This window comes from Marmota marmota, unplaced genomic scaffold, assembly GCF_001458135.2.
Source record: "Marmota marmota marmota unplaced genomic scaffold, marMar, whole genome shotgun sequence".
Lineage (NCBI taxonomy): Eukaryota > Metazoa > Chordata > Mammalia > Rodentia > Sciuridae > Marmota > Marmota marmota.
Window position 1 is genome coordinate 620,977 of NW_026000205.1, and position 20,562 is coordinate 641,538.

General features: G+C 54.2%; 1 protein-coding gene across 1 annotated transcript; it reads left to right on the forward strand.

Moving 5' to 3' along the window:
- Positions 1-6: 6 nt before the first annotated feature.
- Lrrc4b (leucine rich repeat containing 4B) lies at positions 7-20,562 on the forward strand (the record flags this gene model as incomplete). The annotated part of the gene is made up of 3 exons (XM_015496958.2): positions 7-156; positions 2,105-2,436; positions 19,486-20,562. Coding segments are annotated over exons 2-3 (1,374 nt in total), but the record flags the coding sequence as incomplete, so codon positions are not given.

Here is a 20,562-nt window from a genome sequence, read left to right on the forward strand (position 1 = left end):
GGGGCGCGGGGAGACCCAAGAAGCCCCTGCGCCCCCCCCCCCAGCAGCACCTCGCAGGGAGCCCTGGAGAGCTGGGGAGGCAGCGTCCGGCCTGCTGCAGGCATGTGCAGGGGGGCCTGGGGCACAGAGAGGCCCAGCGGAAGCCAAGCCACCAGGGTGAGTGTCCCTCAGTCAGTGTTGGGGGGAGGGAGGCAAGGACCGAGATGGCGGAGGGCGAAGCAGAGGACGGGAGGGAGGCTGAGCCTCTGCAGAAGCTGCCTTGGGGGGGGATGCGGGCTGGCAGCGGGAGAGACGGGAGAGACGGGGACAGAGACGGGGACAGAGGCGGAGGTAGATGCGAGGCAGCGGCAGGCCCAGAGGACCGGGGCGGGTGCTCTGGGGGGCCCTCAGCCTCAAACCCTGGCCCTGCTGCACCGTGTCAGCCCCTTGGCGAGGAGGGTGTGGGTTGGGTCATTACCAGATCTTGGAAGGTGGGAACGGTGGACCAGGACTGGGAGCATGGGCCTCCCTGGTCACCTGCGGGAAACAAAGACCCTGCGCTCTCACACAGACGTGCCGGCTCAGACACACACACACACACACACACACACACACACACACACACACAGTCCGGGGTAGGGTGGCCACAGGCACAGCCACCTCTCCCCAGGGCTCTCTGCCTTTTCCAGCTCCTGCCTTCTCACGTGCACACACAGGCATTGTTATCCAGGGTAAATGGTTTTGGACGCTGCAGAAGGAGGCGTGGATGTGCCCCTGTGTGTGTGTGTGTGTGTTCCCGCGCATGCACCTGCGTGTGCCAGGTGGCCCTGCGTCCCTAGATCTGAGGGTCCACCTGTGAGGGCGTGCCCTGTCGTTGCCGTGTGAGTGGGTGGCGTTGTGGTGGCCTGCACCCGGCTCTGGTGGCTCTCAGGGGCTGTGTTGGGGCAGCTGGCTGCGTGGCTGCATTCGTGTGGATCCGGAGACACTGAGTTGGAAGCCAGAGGGCAAGTCCCAGAGCTCCTGCACTGGCCACTTCCATTCCCTTCCCAGTGACTTGGTCCTGTCTGTAAACTTGGCATCTGGACAGCTTCCTCCTGCCGATATTATGAGGCTGAGGGAACAGGGAGCAGTTTGGTGCATGGGCAGGCTGGCCCGTGCTTGGTGAGATTACTGCTATTCCTGTCATCATTGTTATTGTCCTCCTGAGCCCCTCCCCCATGGTCTTATGGAGATGAGGGGAGGGCAGATTGAGGAGGTATAGCAGGACTTCTCAGACGACCCAGCTCCCCTCCTGAAACTCAGGCGCAGAGTCCCCAGGTGGCTGTCCCCATGTCCACCGGCTCCCAGCACTGTCCTGCGGCAGCTGCTGGCATGGGTCCCACAGACACTCGCCTCAGCCTGGAGCACCTGCAATCTCAGGGCACAGGTGGGCTGCAGGGGCCTCCGGCTGTGCTGCCACCCCAGGCTCCAATGGAGCCTCCAGCCACCTCTCTCCAGCCCTCAGCCCCCACCTGTCCCCCCAGTCAGCGCAGTGGACACCTTCCCTCTCCCTCCAGTTCTGATCTGACCCAGGCCCCTGAGCTGCTGCGGGGTCTGCAGGACCTGGGCAGGAGAGGGCCACCCAGGGGTGGGGTGGAGGTGTATGGGGGCGGCCACGTGGTTGCGAGGATGCTTACCATTCCTGCAAGGGGAGGTGAAGGGACAGGGAGAGAGGCCAGGACACACTGCCCAGGGGCCTGGCAGGTACCATGCTGGGAGCCAGGTCCCAACCCACACTGCGTGCGGGCTGGACCTCTCTCCACCTCTGCCTCAGGGTTGGGGTCTTTTTCCATCTCTACCTATGCAGTGACCTTTCTAAAACTTTCTGTTTTCCATTTACTGGCTGAGTAACCCTGGGTAAACCCCTCCTCTCTCCCAGCCTCAGTTTTCCCTTCCTCAGAATGGGTGGAAAGCCTCCCCACATGGAAAGGAGGATGGTGCAGCTGCGGCCTGCCCGCCAGCCTCTCTCCCGCCGCCTCTTTGTGCGGAGCCCCGGGAAGGGAGGTAGTGATGGAGCTGCCTGGGCGGTGGTGAGACCCAGGCCACCCTGTCCCTGACCGAATCTCTCCTGTCTTCCCTCTCGCAGCCCCCCAGCGGCCGCGCGGAGCATGAGCATTGAGGATGGCGTGTGCCCGCGGCTCCCAGTGCCCCCCGCTGCCGCCCGGTAGGATGTCCTGGCCCCACAGGGCACTGCTCTTCCTCTGGCTCTTCTCCCCACCCCTGGGGGCCGGCGGGGGCGGCGTGGCCATCACATCCGCTGCTGGAGGGGGCTCCCCACCGGCCACCTCCTGTCCCGCGGCCTGCTCCTGCAGCAACCAGGCCAGCAGGGTGATCTGCACGCGGAGAGAGCTGGCTGAGGTCCCGGCCAGCATCCCCGTCAACACGCGCTACTTGAACCTGCAGGAGAACGGCATCCAGGTGAGCCCGGCGGCCGCCGTCAGGCTGGGCGGTCGGGGAGGAGGCGCAGGTGGTGCTGGGGGAGGCGCAGGTGGCCACCACCCCTCTCCTCTCTGGTCAGTCTCGGCTTCCCTCACATCCGGGAGTCCTCACGCCCACCCTGTGCCTGCGTGAGATGTCGTTTGCGTCCCATTTACTAGAGCTGGCTGGGGGTGGGGCCAAGGCCAGGTGGGTTTTCCTGGGGCTGTGCCCGCGGCACAAGATAGGACACGGAGCCCTGGGCCTGGCGCACCGGGGGGGAGTTGGGGCCGAGGCGGCCTGACGCGAAGCCCCAGTTTCTTCCTCCAGAAAGAGAGGAGAGAGCCCCTGCCCTGAGGGCCACATACGTGTCAAAGATTTACAGTTGGTTCTGGCGCCTCGCCAGCAGTCCTGGATGTAAGTTCTTCCTCTTGTCATTTGGGATGCAGTGCAAGGTTCGCGAACTCACCCCCTGGAGTTGGTGTGCAAACTGGAGAACCCGCGTTGTTGGGCACGTGGTTGGCGTCCGAATTGGGCTGTTGCCATTCCATTAATTATGATTCTGATTAAGATAGGCCATAAACGGTNGGTCAGTCTCCTGCCCCCACACAGGCCTCCCTAATCCAACCCAGCTCATAAATTGGGGGAGAAGAAGGTTCCCATGCTGAAGGGACCAGCCACCCCCATCTGACTGTCTGGGAGAGCCAGGCTGGGGGGCAAGAGGAGACAGTCCTTCCTGGTGGCTGTGGTGCAGAACCAGGGTCCAGAAACCTGAGACCCATCACCAGCCCCGCTCCTGAGGAACTCTTTCAGGACAGGTGGCCACAACAGCCACCTCCTGGAACAGGTCATAGGTTACAGGTTAGAGTCACCCCTTCTGCTGATCTTGTGAACCCACCCCATCCCGCCAGCACAGCCTCAGCTGAGCAGTCACATCTCCTTCATAGGATCAAAGTCTGCACCAGGCACCTGCCTTGTCCCCTGTCCTGTGTGTCCCCTTCATTTCTTCCTGTGACAGTCAACAGATACCACAGCACCGACTGCCAAGTGTGGTCTAGGCGATGACCCACACAGGCCAAGCCCGGCTCCTCCCTGGCATCTCACACTGTAGAGAGGAAGAGAGAGTAAGCAAATGGTCGACGCCCTAGAGTAGCCGAAGCAGACGTGGGGGCCATGGGGCCAGCTGAGCCTGAGACTTCAATGGCAGCCAAGGCCACAGTGGGTCCCTTTGGAAGAACCTGCCCTGGATTTCCTTTGGAGAGTCCAGGGGGCAGCTCAGTCCCACAAACACCTGCTGAGTGCCACTCATGAACACGAGTTTATTCACGCATAAGTCACGCACAGGTCTGCTGTGTCCAGGCACATCGTAAAGCAGCCACCGAGGTAGCTGTGGTTAGAGGATGAGAACAGGAATAGCAACCGCACGCCTTCATCTCCATTCTGGGTTCTCACACCCGACTCCAGACCATGAGCGAGCGCTGGTGAGTGGTCAGTGGACTGGGCCTCCCACAGAGGACACTTTCCAGACAGCAGCAGGGGCGTGCCATCTCCAGAGCAAGATAATTACAAAGTATTGTTTTTTCCAAATGGAAAAATGAAAAAAAAAAATCACTGCAGTCCCACCACCTAGCTATAAATAATTTCTGCTTTCACTTTGGGTTAATACCTTTCTGGCTCTTTCCTGTGCATCTATAAATGTATTTTTAATTATTTATTAATTTAGAAAAATTAGAAAATACACCTAAGTAAATAAAAACACAGACAAAAGCCAGTGGCACTGCACACGCAGGCAAGAGCCACTCTGGGAGTCCCCATGAGCAGCCTCAGCAGGTCACCATGGGACTATTTCCTTTTTTTTTTTTTTTTTTTTTTAAGAAAAAATTGAGCTGGGCACAGTGTTGCACACCTGTATTCTCAGCGATTCCGAAAGCACCCTGACCTCAATTCCAGAAATTCTCCAGCCATTGCCAGGTATTCCCACCCCTGGTTGGGAACCACTGTATTAAGGGCATTTGGTCAGTCTCCTGCCCCCACACAGGCTTCCCTCGTCCAACCCAGCTCATAAATTGGATCACAAGTTCAAGGCTGGCCTAGGTGCATTAGGGAGACCCTGTCTCAAAACAAAAAGGACTGGGGATGCAGTTTAGTGACAGAGTGCTTCCCTAGCATGTGAGGCCCTGGTTAGAACCCCAGAACCAGGAAAAAAAAAAAGAAGGAAAGAAAAATGGAATCACTATTTCTGAAACTGGCTTTTGGCACTAGTAGCATTACCATGAGTATCTTTCTCTGTGGCACTAAATATTCTCTGGTGTCATTTTATTTTTTTTTAAAGAATTTTTTCATATTTATTTTTTAGTTTTTCAGCGGACACAACATCGTTGTTTGTATGTGGTGCTGAGGATCGAACCCGGGCTGTGTGCATGCCAGGCGAGCGCGCTACCGCTTGAGCCACATCCCCAGCCCCCTCTGGTGTCATTTTAAATGAGTGTATCGTATTCCAGTGCATGGGTGTCCTGTTGTTAAAGAGGGACTCGTTAAATGACAGGATACACAAGCACTAGAACACGATAGCCATTGATGACCATCCCAGGGAGGAACCAGGGAGCGGTGCCAGGCCCTTCGTAGCTCCAGGCTGCAGTTGACCTGAGCTACGCTGCAGTCAGAGGCCCTGCTCTAGGCTCTGGCCCTCTGGATTCTGCCCTTGGGATAAATTCCTAGAAGTAGACTTGCTGGGTCAGAGGGAAGATCAGAGAAGGGCTACCCCTGAGTCCTGCGTCTTACTCATCTGCACGTCCACCCCCTCGTACCCAGCCGGCACCAGAGCCTCTGAAGAGACAGGCTGAATCCCAGAGACTCCAGAGCCTCCCATGCTGCCTGGTTGCCTGGCTGTCACCTGGTTCCTCAACTGCACCATCACCTCCATGAGGACAGGGACCTCGTGCTATTCCCTGTGTCCCCAGCACCTGGAACAGAGCCTAGTGTGCAATAGGCACTTAGCAGATGCTTGTGGTGAAGGGAAGGGGCGCCCAGGAGCTCTTGCCCTGGCCCTTGGCAGAAGCCTGGAACCATCTGTTGGTGGGATTCCCACGGGGGCCCTCCTGGGAGAACTGGGGAGGCTCAAAGGTCCCCATCACCTGTTCCCATGTGCTTCTGGCCTGGGGTGCAGTACAGGCAGCAAGGCCCTCAGCAAACTCCTGGGGACAAAGTACCCCAAGGGAGGTCCCTATCCTCACTCTGGGGGTTGTCACCTGGGGACAGAGGGGGATAAAATGCCCTCCTGCCACGTAAGAGGGGTGGTAGGTGGTGTCCAGATGTAGAATGAAGGATTTATTTCACAGTTTATGTTTTCCTGCTGGGGACTGAACCAGGGCAGGGGTTGTTTTTGAATCAGCAATGGTTCCTGGGTCCCAGTGGTTTTTGAGAGAGGTGGGGCTTCAAACGCCCAGACCCTCCTGAGATGAAGCCTTCTAAGGCAGCAGCCAAGAGACCATCCTCTTGCCCTCCACCTCCCAGCCCCAGGCTGGTCCAGGTGCAAGGTGGGCCTGGTGGGCACCCCTCAGCCTCAGCCTCGGTCAGCATCCAGTGTGTTGCCCCTGATTCTTTCTACCGGGTGTGCTCTTGCGAAAGCTCCTTGTTGCTTTGTGTGTATGTATTTTTAATTCATGCAAAGGGAGCTGTGTTAGAGATCGCTTTCTTTATCTTGCTGTTTTACCGGGCCTGACCTTCTTAGAACCTTGCATGTGGCTGCTTCTGTCCCCTCAGTGACCTCAACTGTGGCAGAGTTCGCCTTGATGGGCACACCCCCCCCTTGCCCGTCTCCCCGGCTTCCCCATCATGGAGCCTCACCAGGCCCCTGTGGGAGCTGAGTGATGATTTCTCTGGATATGTCCCCGGGGGAATTGCTGGGTCATTGGATAGCCATGTATTTAATTATACTAAGTACCCCTGGGTCCACCTGAGGCTTTCGTGGCTGCCCCAGTCCCTCCTGGGTCTGCCACGAGGTCAGATGGAAAGAAGGCTCCCTCCTAAGAAACCACCCGGCCCAACCTAAAGAGGTTGTCTCAGAGAGTCATGTCAAGGAGCCTGGCAGCTGGCATCCAGAGCAGCCTCAGTCCCTGGCCATGGGGACTGCTGTATAGCTGACCATGGAACACACTAGGCCTCCAAGGTGGAGGTTAGCAGGTGTTCAAAGCACAATTCTGAAATTATGAGCTTGCAAGGAAGGATCCAAGTAGCATCTCCAGTTCATTTAAGATCAACAATGCTATATGTGTATGTATAGGTGTGTGTGTATGTATGTGTGTGTGTATATATATATATATTTTTTTCTTAAGTTATTGGTGGACCTTTATTTTAATCATTTATTTATATGTGGTGCTGAGAATTGAACCCAGTGCCTCACACATGAGAGGCAAGCACTCTACCACTGAGCCACAACCCCATCCCTCAACGATGCTTTCTTTAAAGACTGGGGACACCCTGGATGTCAACAGCACCTTCTCTCTGCACTCGCATCATGAGGGGGAGTGGTGTTTAATTTCTTCTTTATGTTTTCTCTATTCTCTAAATTTCCTGCAGTAAGAGAGAGCTTTTAATACATTTTGTGATCAGGGAAAAACAATAAATGCAAATATGTGTCATACAAGCTGAAGAAAAAAATCACCCCTGGGATTTGCTCACCTTTGCCTGGAGAATGGGAGTGTGCTTGGTGGGGGGGCCTCCTAGGTGGGGGGGCCTCCTAAGGAGGGCCGCCTCTCCCATTTTACAGATGTGGAAATGGAGGCTCAGCTGGCTCAGAATGACTTGGCCAGAGTCGTCCAGCTAGCTGTGGCCCTCTGGGCTTGCCCTGTGCCCCCTGGAGTCACTGTGGGGAAGCCAGGCTGGAGAGCCATGATGTGTGGCTTCAGGAACAGGAACGCAGCCACCCTGCGGGGCTGTGGCAGACACTGAGTGGCAGGCACTGAGTGGCTCTGCAGTCACTGCTAGCTCAGCACTTTTCAGGACAGATCCCCTCAGGCAGCAGGGAATATGGAGTTTTTGACTGAAGGGACATTTCCCTGCTAGAGGAAAAAAAATGGTAGGGGAGAGATCTAGAAGGGCCCCCTCCTGAGGTCAAGGACAGCTCCCTGCAGGAGGTCGTGGAGTGGGAGGGAGCAGCCTCCCTCTGCTGCCCCCCCAGGACTTCCTGTCTAACTGCAGCCTCTCCAGCTTCCATCCCAACTGTTTCCTGCGTCCCCTCAGGAGCACCGACCAGGGCCCAGGAATCCTCATCATCTGAGCCCCAGTTTCCACACTTGTCAATGAGACCCCCTTAATTTGTGGGTTCCTGCTTAACCTTTTCATCTCTGTATAACACACAGAGAACATGACATTAAATGTCCTTCTCAGAAGATCATCACAAAAGGAACAGTCCTGTAAATACCACCCAGCGCACATAGGGCTGCACAGGCCTATGATCCCAGTGGGAGGCTGAGGCAGGAGGATGGCAATTTCAAGGCCAGCCTGGGCGACTTAAGGAGACCCTCCAAATAAAGTATAAAAAGGGCTGGGGAGGTGGCTCAGTGTTAGAGCACCCTGGGTTCAATCCCTGGTACCAAAAAAATAGAGGAGGGTCTGGCACGTGCTGGGTGACATAGCAGAGGGCGTGGTGAAGGGCAGCAGCTGAGAAGGATGGTGAGCAAGAGTCGCCAGTCTCTGGGATCTCCGGCCATACCCCACGGCCCCACGGCCTGAGCTGTGGTCACTGTGTATCCATCTCAGTTACCACTGACCCCAGCACCTAGCACAGAGCCCACACACTGCAGGTGCCCAGAATGCAACTGTCAAACTGACGAATGTGCAGAATGGCTTGCCATCTGGCAAAGCCATCTGGCCTCCCGGCCCAGCGGCAGCCCCAGGAGAAGGTAGCAGGAATGTCACCCCCACTTCTCCGTTGAGTAGACTGAGGTCCTGAGGGGCTCAAGACCCCTGTTCTTCTGTCCATGAATGAAGTCAAGGCCTCCAGTCATCTCTTGGGGTCCTTTATCCAGAAAAATAGTATCAGATTCCTGCAGCCCCTGGAGGAGGAGGGAGGGGCCGAGGTGGCCCCCAACATTGCTCCAAGCAAACCTTGGCTTCCTCGGTGAATTCCATCCTCAGGGCAACACTAGGAGTAGGTCCCTTCTTGTCCCCATTTTATAGATAAGGAAACTGAGGCACAGGAGAGGAAGGCTCTCCCACCCAACACAGGATCCTCAGTGATTACTACGGCCAGCTGGCTGCGGAAGCGACTTCTCCAGCACGATTCCTGATGCCTCCTAGTGCAAGCCCCAGGTGACTTGATAACAGGAGTGTAACTGAGTCCTGACACTCTGTGCCTCACAGCCCTGGCCTGTCAGGACATTCTCTGGGCTTCCTCCTAGCTTCCTGGCCTGTCAGTGGCCCCTGCCGGTTGCCACATCCTCCACCCACAGGGGACTCCCTTCCCCAGCTGTCCCGCCTCCGTCCTGCAGCAGGACTTGGCCAGCACTCCCAGCTCCTCCACCCTCAAGGGCATGCTCTCCTCTGCCCCATATGCCCGCCCCAGGGACTGGCCTCCACCCTCCACAGCCACCTCCACAGCGCACCTGCCTCGTGGGCCTCTTCCTCCTGGATCTGGCCAGCCCCCGTGGTCCACCTGCAGCACCCAGCTCAGCCCCAGGCTCATTGATGGAGCACCTACTGTGTACCAGGCACCACTCTAGGCCAGTGGGTGAGCAGACACAGTCCTCTGTCCACATGCTGCAGACGGAGAGGCAGTAGAGGAGGTGAGAGAGAGCGGTCCTCTGTGCTGGAGGCAGGGAGGTCAGGGCCAGGGAAGATGCCTGGGAGGGAGGTGCCTGCCCACGGCTGAGCCTCCTCTGCACCCGGCAGAGGTTAGGCGCACTGTCCCGCTGCTCAGGCACAGCAGGCTGCACTTAGCCCTCACGTACCCTCTGCTTGGACCTCGGTGCCTGGCTGTTTGTGCCAAGTTCAGATGCCTGTCTGGGCTCCTCAAGGGGAAACAGGCCGGACCTAGTACCCAAGAGAGGGCTTGTCCCCGGGAGCACTCGGGAGGCAACTCAGGGGTTATAAGTGGGAGGAAGGAGGGAGGGAGGGAGGGAGGGAGCAGCTCGGGCAGTCCAGCACCCACACTGGCCCCTGCAATGCTGCCAATCATGTCCTGGCCACCAGGGAAGTCCTGATGAAGAAGGGGGTATAAATCCTTTATCTCAGGACTAGGAAGAAATAGAAGAAGTCCAAGTCCTCATAAAAAAAGAGTGAAAACAACATGTTTTTAAATTTTGAATATAAAAATTTGAGGAGAAAAAAACACCCAGTTAGCTTTACTAGACTTTTGTTATTGGTTCATTACATTCAAAACACATTGGGCTGCGTGTGGCTCAGAAGTAGAGCGCGCCTAGCAGGTGTGAGGCACTGGGTTCCATCCTCAGCACCACGGAAAAATAAAGAAAAAAAAAGAAAGGCCCATCAACTAAAAAATTTTAAATAAAAAATAGAAACAATTTATCTTAATAGCATTAAGATGAACAATTCACTTAGTCATTTTCCTACCACAGTTAAATTTTTTTTACAGCATGTCTTTATTTTATTTGTTTCATTTTTATGTGGTGCTGAGGATCAAACCCAGTACCTCACACATGCCAGGCAAGCGCTCTGCCGCTGAGCTACAGCCCCAGCCCCCACAGTTAAATTTTTAATAAAGGATTTCTTGACAATTTATTTTCTTAAAAGCCCCAGCAAGAGGGCTGGGGATGTGGCTCAAGCGGTAGTGCGCTTGCCTGGCATGCGTGCAGCCCGGGTTCCATCCTCAGCACCATATTCAAACAAAGATGTTGTGTCTGCCGAAAACTAAAAAGTAAATATTTTTTAAAAAAAAGCCCCAGCAAAACACAGTGGGCCTTTTTTTTTTTTTTTTTTTCCATTCTCATAATGGTCACTTCCATGACTGAAATAGAAAGTCCCCAGAAGAGGGCCAGTTGCAGGGTACAAGGGTAAGGAAGAGCCCATTGGAGGCTGGGAGGCAGCCACTGAGGGACCATGCCCCCTGCCTGAATCCTGCCTGCATCCTTGGCCCTGGCACAAGTGGGGTGAGCCCAGCAAATGGGGGCTGAAGGACCGAGGGGTCTTGGAGGCATGGGCAGCTGGGTGGCTCTCCCCCAGGCTCCTGTCCTGGCTTCTCCACTGTATGACAGAACTTCAACATCTTCATTAGGCCAGATGTCAGGGTGGGAACAGGTGTCAACACCCACATGACCCTGCCATGGCCCCAGAGATCATTTGCTCTGGGGTGCCTTAGGGAACCCCAGGCCTGCCTCCCCCACAGTCAGGCAGCTGCACAGCCTGCTTACACCATCCCCATGATGTAGGAAGGCAGGCCTGTGTCTGTCCTGCTCCCAGCTGGACCCCCAGAGTCTAGCACAACACCTGACACATGGCAGCTCTCAAAGAAAATCCTGTCAAATGAGAACCTGCCATGTTTAAGCAAATGGGCTCTACACTCTAGTTGGGCATGAAACCCACGACAGCCCAACTCCATTTAGGGCTGTAGATGTGATGGAGACGCTGTGTTTGGATTCAGGAGAAGCAGACTCTGAGTCCTGGTGTGGAGCTTGAGGTTGAGAACAAGTGATGTTACCTCTATGAACCTTGGTTTCCTCAGCCATTAGACCATCAAATATGGGGAAGGGCCAGGGGCATATGGTTAATAACCCCCATGTGATAGGATTTCCACAGGATTAATGAGATTATGACCTCAGAGCATAAAGCACATATGGCATATAGTAGGCACCTAGCAAATAGTGATTCCCCTTTTTTACTTTATTGGGAACCTGCTCAGGATGACTCTTTGTTTTCAGAGTCAGCCTTGTATTATTTGGGAGCAGAAGAATGGAATTGATAAGCTTTGCTCTTTAGGTAGGTGTGTTAAATTTTAAGGAGAAAATATATAAATCCTGAAAGCATAGAGAGAGGAAATGGAGTCAGAAGAAATTCAAGCAATACAAAATAGGATGATAAATAGGAAAGAGTATGTTACGAAAAAACAGAAATAGCACAAAATATTAAAGACTATAGGAATAATCCTAAGTATATTATAGTAATTACAATAAATGTAAATGGACTAAACTTCCAGTTAAAAGGCAGAGATTTCCAGACCAAATTAAAACTAAAACCCTAACTAGAAGATGAGGATGAACTATGCAAGTAGAAATGATACATACACCAGCTGAAAGAAAGACAGTGCTGCTTTTGTAATCTCAGACATGTGGACTTTAAGGCAAAAGGCAGAAGGATTAGGAACCAGAATGTTAGAACTTTCCCACTCCCAAGTTCTGCTACTGAGGATTTTGATGTGCTGTCACTGTCACCAAACCAAAATTCATGTAGGCACATCAGCCAGTACAACTGGGTGTTCTCCAGTTCACCTGGGTCCACTGCTCAGCAGACCTGGCTGAGGTCGACCATGAGTAGGCCTCACACTGGGTGCTGGATGCAGACCTTGTTCCAACAGAATTTCTGCTCCTAGACTCACAGGCTGGACAAGGAGACAGGTGCATTGGACCAAATGACAATCAGCATGACGGGGCCTCATAAGAGAATGTGTGTGATGAGTGAGGGAGTAGAGGTCAAAGAGGGCTTTCCTGGGAAGGGCCATTGGAATTTCCCAGAGAACAAGGAAGGCGACATTCCAGGAAGTGGTGCAGAGCCTGTGCAAAGACAGAGAGTGGCAAGCATAGTGAACTGTGTCCATCTCTCTCCAGTGGCTGGTATAGCAAGGAGGCAGGGGGCAGGTTCTGAAGGGACTCTGATACCAGGTAAAGGGACATAGAGAGCCTTGGGAAGGCAGGAACAGGGACATGCTGAGTTCTGAACTGCACCTTAGATAATTCTAACAGCCAGTATGAAGGAAAGGTGCTGGGGAAGGAACTAGAAGCCCAGAGACAGAACAAATGTCAGTACGGCCATTATCAGCTTGCATGGATGGTTTAGAAGTGAATGCTCTTGTGCATTTGCCACATCCCAGATGCTCACTGTCTTATCCTGAGCACACACTAACTTGTCAGAGCCTTTCAAGGACTCAGGATACCCATAAAGAACATGAGCTCAGAGAGGCTAAGACATGCCCAAGATCTAGCAGCTGGTCAACAGCAAAGCCCGGATCCAACCCACCCACCTCTTCCCACCGCATTGCTCATGCTCAGAGGGGTCCTGCAGAGGAGGACACATGGCAGTTCTGTTCAAAGGAAGGGATTCACTGTCTACAGCAACCCAGGCTTCTTTTGCAGCAGCACTTCACCCCGCTTACTTCTCCAGTGCATTTGATTGGAGTGATTGGCAGGGGGACCCCACCCCCTTGGGGAGTGCCCCTTCATCTCGGTCACACACATCTTCTCACTGCAACAGGACAAGGCACACTGAGTGGGAACAGGCTCAGGCTCCTCTGTGGACATGCCATCAGCACAGTCCTCCATCCAGAGACACCAGAGACGCCTGGAGAGCAGCCTTGCTGAGCTGGACGCTGACCCCAGCCCTGCCTGCTGCATACTCCCTGGCCAGCTCTGCTGAGTCACTTGGCCTCAGTGAGCCTTGGTCTCCTTGCCTCTCAAATGAGTGTGATGTTTGCCTGTGGGGTTGGGGAGGGGAGTAAATGGGAGCTTGGGGTGCTGCAGAGGTCGGGCCATGTCTGGGCCCAGACCCGGGCTCTGCCCTTCCTCCCTGTGTGCTCCGCTGAGCCTTCTCCCTTCTCTGAAATGGAAGCCCCAGACCACCGCCTGTGTGGCTGCTTGTTTCAGTCAGCTTTTCCGTTGCTGTGACCAAATGATCTGACAAGGACAAGGCAAAGAGGAAAAGATTCTTTGGGACTCACAGTTTCAGAGGTCTCAGTCCAATGGATGGCCAGCTCCACCGCTCTGGGCCTGAGGTGAAGGACAACAAGACAGCAGAGACTGGGGTGGAAGAAAGCAGCTCAGGACGTGGCAGTCAGGAAGCACAGAGAGCAAGCTCCACTCATCAGGGACAAAATATGCACCCCAGGGACACCCCACCCCTGTGGCCTGCCTCTGCCAGCCGCACCCCACCTGCCTGCAGTTAGGCCCAGTTGGACTGATGCATCAAGTGGGCGAAGGCTCTCTCCACACAGTCGCCCCACCTCTGACCTCCCCTGGATTGTCTCACACGTGAGCTTTGGGGAGCACCTCACAGCTAAGCCATAGCTTGGGTGAAGAAAAAGCTGGGTGACAAATGTAGAATGCCCAGCCCAGCCCGGCATTTGTCACCTGTGCTCAGTGCACCCTTACAGGAGCCAAGCCCTGCATGGACTGTGTCTCGCAGAGCGCCCAAGTCTCCAGAGCAATGCTGCAGGGCGACCCTGTGACACACCTCCACAGGTAATGGCCCCCCCGCCTGAGGGATGATGGTTTCACTCATCCAAGAGCCATGGGTGCCTGAGTGAACCAGAGCCCTTTGGGTTGGGCCAGCAGGGTGACAGGTAGAGGAGGGGGCAAGGCAGGGGGAACAGTGTGTGCAAATGTGGAAGGCCTGGTGAGGTGGCCCAAGGACTGGTACCGGCTATTGGGCATCTGGAGTGAGGACAAGTGAGGGGCTGTTCAGAGGGAAGGGACAGGCGGGTAGATACCAGTCAGGCAGGGCTCCCTGGGAGCACTGGGGAGCCCTGGAGGGGTCTAGAGGAGAGCAGAGTCAGGGTCAGCTGTGGGGGTTGCAAAACCCCAGAGACAGATTGGAGGGGAGAGGCCGGAGGCCAGGGACAGAGGGTGGCCTGCACTGGGCTTGGAGGTAGAGAAGAGATGGAGTGCCACACAGAGGAAGTTGTGAGACTCCCAAAGAGGTAGCAGGGCAGGCCTGATGGCCAACCCCATGCTTGGGACGGCAGAGCACCTTCTGACTAAGAAAATGAGCTGGAGAGGCCTCTCAGAGAACAGGAGCCCTGGGAGGAGGAAGGGGCAGGAGCAGGGCGCAGGTGCTCACTGGGAGCTGGGGAGGACTTGGACCCTCCAAGTGTGACCAAGACTCAGGGAGTTCTTGCTGGCACCTGGACCAGAAACCCCTTTGCTCTCAATTTTTCTGTCCGGACTCGTGAGTCCAACCTTTAAAAAGTGCCTGTTCCCTCCCAGGTGATGGGCCTGACCAGAAGCTCCTTCTCTTCTTACTGTTTCGTTGTTGTCATTAGTATCAATAGCAGCAGCAACTGAGCACGGGCTTCATTCATTGCCAGGGTCTCCCAGGGCGCAGGGAAGGCGTCCTGTGCTAGGGTCCTAAGGCGGATTCTGTTTGGGGGACCCAGAGCAGAGCCCAGCAAGGCGGCTCTCCCAGCCCAACTTCATGGAACTTCAACACCATGTGCGCGGGAGGAGGCGGGGCAGGTTCCAGGGGAACTTGATCATGAGATTTCTGTTGCCTAGCATCCCGTGGGACAGGCTGTGAGAAGTGCCAGGCTGGGTGTGCCTGAGATAATCTCACTAAGGGGTAAACTGAGGCTCCACGGGCCTGCAGGGAAGAGCCAGGGATCCTAGGCTCAGAAGCCAGAGACTTTCTCAGGCCCCACCTCACCTTCCTGGGATCTGCTCCTGCGCCATCTCCCTCAGATACAGCCATGGCCACTGGGGACTTTCACCAACCTTCAGGACCCACCCAGTACAGTGGAAATTAGAAAAAGCAGAAATATACCAAGAAAAATAAAGACCACCTTGACAATTTCAGCTCAGTGTCCAAAAGCAGGCACAGCCCTGGGCCTGAATTCCAAAAAGCCAAAAATGTTTAAGCATATTTCATGATATTAGAAAATGCTCCTGGTATAATATTATTAGAGGGAAATACAGGACCCTGGAAAGTATATTACACCATCAAAATTTTCTGAAAAACATTAAAAGATGGTAAAAAACATACCCCAGCACAAGAAGCGATTGGCAGGAGGTTTACACCAATCAGTTCATATGTGTAATTCTCTTGACTGATTTCTTATAATTTTTTACTAAAGTGATCACATATGACTTTTTCAGCAGAAGAGAAAAGCATATTAAAGTGGCTTTATCTATTGTTCTAACTTGGTGCCCAGCTCAGGCCTGGCCCATGGGAGACTTCAATTAGTGTGTTCTAAAGGGGTTCCCTTCCCGTGATCCTTCCTACTCTGAGCTCTGCATTTCCATCTTAGCCCAGATTCCACTCATTGTACCCATAAACCATTCAGAGTGGCCTGAGAATCGTGGAGTTGTAAGGGCCTGATTATATCTCCTGTCTCTTTCACCTTGGGACAGCAAAGAATCCTCCACCAGGCAAGTGCCCTGGCTGTTTTCCGTGACCTCAGGAAATCTGGTTTCTGGGCAGGGACTGAACCTCAGTTCTGGTCAAGAGGGCCCCTCCTGAGCAAGGGGTGCAGCTCAAGGGCAGAAGCATGCTGGGGCCCTGGCTTCATCCCCAGCATAAAAACGGGGATGGCAGATGAAACATTCCAAAAGGGGCTGTAAGCTGGGCACAGTGGCACACACCTGTAATCACAGCAGATAGGGAGGCTGAGGCAGGAGGATCATGAGTTCAAAGCCAGCCTCAGCAAAAGTGAGGTGCTAAGCAACTCAGTGACACTGTGTCTCTAAATAAAATAGAAAATAGGGCTAGGGGTGTGGCTCAGTGTCCATTGCTCCTGAGTTCAGTCCCCAGGACCCCCTCACACAAGGGGGGGAGCTGTTTTCAAATCCATACTACTGAATGCCTGGGTACTGCCCAAAGCCACCGTGCTCTCCCAAACTCAGTGGTCCAGATGCAGACCCTGTTCTTGCTGGAGGGGCCCAGATTCTGGTGGATGAGATGGAAATAGCAGCTCAGCACAGATGGAGGCCCAGAGTGGGGGTACCATGACCAGGCTGGGTGGGCAGATGGGGAGGGGGCAGGACTCCTCTGGAACAGGTAACACCAGAGTTGGGTGTCAAAGGGAGCGGGGAGATAGCCAGAAAAAGTAGTGGAGGGAGCAGCAAGGGCCAGAGGGTGAGCAGGTGCAAGTTGGCTGTGTTCAGTGATGGGCTAGGACGGGATGAAAGGGAAGGTCCTCAGGGATGAGCTGCTGGGGCAGGGTCCCTTGGGGATGGGATTGCACCAGGAATGGTGGGAGGCCTGCGAGGACTGGGAGCAGGGAGGGTCAGGGGATCCGAGGGTAAAACAGATTCTTCTGTTGCCGTGGGTATGGAGAGGAGGGGCTGCAGTGGGACTCACAGGCCCAGGAACAGGCAGGGGACTGAAGGGCCTGGGCTGCACCAGGAAACGTCCCGTCTATGCTACCGATTTTCATCGGAAGCAGCAAGGGTCTCCCTCCGCGGGTGGCGAAGCGTATGCGGCCTGTGGTCAGAAAGGCTCAGCGCTCTAACCCCAAGGGCAGGATACAGGTTACTACACGCCAATAGAACAGTAAGAATAACGGTGTGATGAGAGGCGCTGAGCGCTCGCACTCAACCTCTCTGCCCTCCGAAGTGGCCTTCATCAGCCTCCCTTCACGGCAGGAGTGGACCCCAGGCACAGAGAGCTCCAGTGACAGGTCCTACAGCCAAGGAGGAGGAGGTAAGATGTGGACAGGGCTCTGCCATTCCAGCCACACCCGCGGCCTCGGTTTCCTTGTTCACCCAATGGGAACAGCGGTGCTGCGGATGCGTTGCGGCCCAGCTCTGCCCACCATCTAGCCGCTTCTGTGGGCCTCGGTTTCCTCCATTCTAAAACGGGGCAGCGATAGTCCTTGTTCATAGGGCCGCTGGAGGATAAGGCACAACTGTGTTCATAAAGCATCACGGGCGCCGAGAAGGCTCCTGGTGAAGCTGCGACATCTAATACTTGGGCCCAAGTCCCACCGAAGGTGCACCCGGAGTGCCAAACGTGCTGGATTGGGAGCGCAAGCGACTCGTTCATAAGATTTCATCTTGATTACATGGTAAAAGGATGATATTATTGGTACATCAGCTTAAATAAAATATTATTAGAATTGACTTCATTATGTGTCAATTTTAAAAGAAACAAAAAATTTGATTTCACCTGTTCAGTTTTGTTTTTTTAATATGTGGATCTAGGAAATTTAGGAAGTGCACATGTGGTTCACATGGCATTTCCACTGGGCAACATGGGTGTAAGTAGTGGCCGCTATTATCATTCTGTGACTATGACTTTGCCAAGAATATTGCATTTCTTATACTGAATGCCTTTCGGGTACAGTTTTTTTTTTTTCTTTACCTTTTCTTTGTTAGTTTTGTTTTTATTCCTGCTTCTTATTCCTGCTTTTTGTTCATTGGGGGAAAAATAACAAAAGAAAAAATTTCCTATAATCCCCAACATCTGGAATTCAGTGCTAAGAACAGCTTGGAGGATTTCCTCCCAGGCTTTTTTGGCACATGTAGACAGATACCTAATTCTTAGTTTTATGAAATTGTGATTGTACAGTATCCTATCTGGGGCTCCCCATCCCCACCCCCAATATTCTACACAAGCATTGCCACATCACTAGGCTTCAGACATGTGATCTGATGGCTGTGTGGCCTTCTGTGCCTCAGTGCACTCAGCATGGCGACAGGAGGACCCTGTGAGACTGCCCACCATGCCCCAGCCCAGCACTGTCTCTCCTGTGGTCCCCAGCCCCAGCCCCTACATGTAACTGGTAGCCAAGGTCATGGGCTAGGAGCTGGGACTCCAGTTCCAGAGGGCCTTGATCTAGTGGCAAGTACTATTCCCTCTCTGTGTCCTTGGATAAGTCAATGCACCTCTCTGTGCCTAATTCACAATCCCTCAAATGAAAACCCTTGAGGCTAGACGTGTTTGGGCACTCTGATATTAGAAAGGTGGTAAAATGCAGCATATATTTTATAACATACTCTTGATCAAATATGTAACTATTTCTATAGTGAAATGTTTCAATAGTCAAGTGAGACCAATAAGAGCCTTAAATAAACCAGCTCTGTGGTACACACCTACAATTCCAGCTACTCCAGAAGCTGAAGCAGGAGGATCACAAGTTCAAGACCAGCCTGACAACTTAGTAAGACCCTGTCTCAAAATTTAAAAAAAAGGAAAGCTTTTGGGATGTAGCTCAGTGGAAAAGCACTTGCCTAGCATGCATGAGGCTCTGGGTTTTATCCCCAGCACTGCAAAAATAAATAAATAAACAAAATACTTTCACGTCGAGTTTGGTATCCAAATTATGAAAAATATGGCTTTCAGGGTTTTGTGAATTTTGGGACTGCAGATATTAAATAAGGACTCCTAATAGTACCTACCTATGGCATAGGGCAGTTAGAGGGTTAAATGAGTTATTACCCATAAAGTATTTAGAGTAGTGCCTGGCACCAAATAATGTTCAATGCCTGTTAGTTACTACTATTCCTATTCTTGATCTTTTATTATTTTTTACAATAAGTATAATTTACACATAATAAAGGACCCCGTTTTAAGTGTACAGTTGGCAATTTTGACAGTTACACTCACCCACATAACACCACCCCAATAGACAACATTTCCATTGCCCCTGAACGTTCCCTCATGTCCCTTCCCACCTGCCCCCACCCCACCCACACTAGAAGACACCCACTGGGGACCCCTGGAGAGTGGCATCAGGCCTCTGGCTGCCTGGTGGGGCTTCCTCTGCTCTGCCCAAGGCTGGAGGGAGCGTGGGGGGCGGTTCCTTCCTTGAGGGCGAGGGGTAGGGTTCTGTTGTAGGGACGAACCTCTGTGCTTGTTGTTCACCCGTTGGTGGACATTTGGGGTTTCCATTCCAGGCTGTAATGAACAGAAATGCTGTGAACACCCACGCCGCGAGTGTTGCGTGGACATCTGTTTTCATTACTCTTGAGGAAGAGCCCAGGAGTGCAATGGCGGAGGCGTGGCAGCCCCGTCTTAACATTGTCAGCAGCTATAGTCTCTTCCAAAGTGGTCTCACCATCTGATTCTCCCACCAGTCAAGTATGAGAAATCCGGTGGTTCCACACTCATGTCAGCACGGGGTGCCCGTATGATGGTCAGTATCACTGATCCGTTTCTCCTCCCCACCCCCAGGTGATCCGCACAGACACCTTTAAGCACCTGCGGCACCTGGAGATCCTGCAGCTGAGCAAGAACCTCGTGCGCAAGATCGAGGTGGGCGCCTTTAACGGGCTGCCCAGCCTCAACACGCTGGAGCTCTTCGACAACCGGCTGACCACGGTGCCCACGCAGGCCTTCGAGTACCTGTCCAAGCTGCGGGAGCTCTGGCTGCGCAACAACCCCATCGAGAGCATCCCCTCCTACGCCTTCAACCGCGTGCCCTCGCTGCGCCGCCTGGACCTGGGCGAGCTCAAGCGGCTGGAGTACATCTCGGAGGCAGCTTTCGAGGGGCTGGTCAACCTGCGCTACCTCAACCTGGGCATGTGCAACCTCAAGGACATCCCCAACCTGACCGCCCTGGTGCGCCTGGAGGAGCTGGAGCTGTCGGGCAACCGGCTGGACCTGATCCGCCCGGGCTCCTTCCAGGGCCTCACCAGCCTGCGCAAGCTGTGGCTGATGCACGCCCAGGTGGCCACCATCGAGCGCAATGCCTTCGACGACCTCAAGTCGCTGGAGGAGCTCAACCTGTCCCACAACAACCTGATGTCGCTTCCCCACGACCTCTTCACACCCTTGCACCGCCTCGAGCGGGTGCACCTCAACCATAACCCCTGGCACTGCAACTGCGACGTGCTCTGGCTGAGCTGGTGGCTGAAGGAGACGGTGCCCAGCAACACGACGTGCTGCGCCCGCTGCCACGCGCCGGCAGGCCTCAAGGGCCGCTACATCGGCGAGCTGGACCAGTCGCACTTCACCTGCTACGCGCCGGTCATTGTGGAGCCGCCCACGGACCTCAATGTCACCGAGGGCATGGCCGCCGAGCTCAAGTGCCGCACGGGCACCTCCATGACCTCCGTCAACTGGCTGACGCCCAACGGCACCCTCATGACCCACGGCTCCTACCGCGTGCGCATCTCGGTCTTGCACGACGGAACGCTCAACTTCACCAACGTCACCGTGCAGGACACGGGCCAGTACACGTGCATGGTGACGAACTCGGCCGGCAACACCACCGCCTCCGCCACGCTCAACGTCTCGGCGGTGGACCCC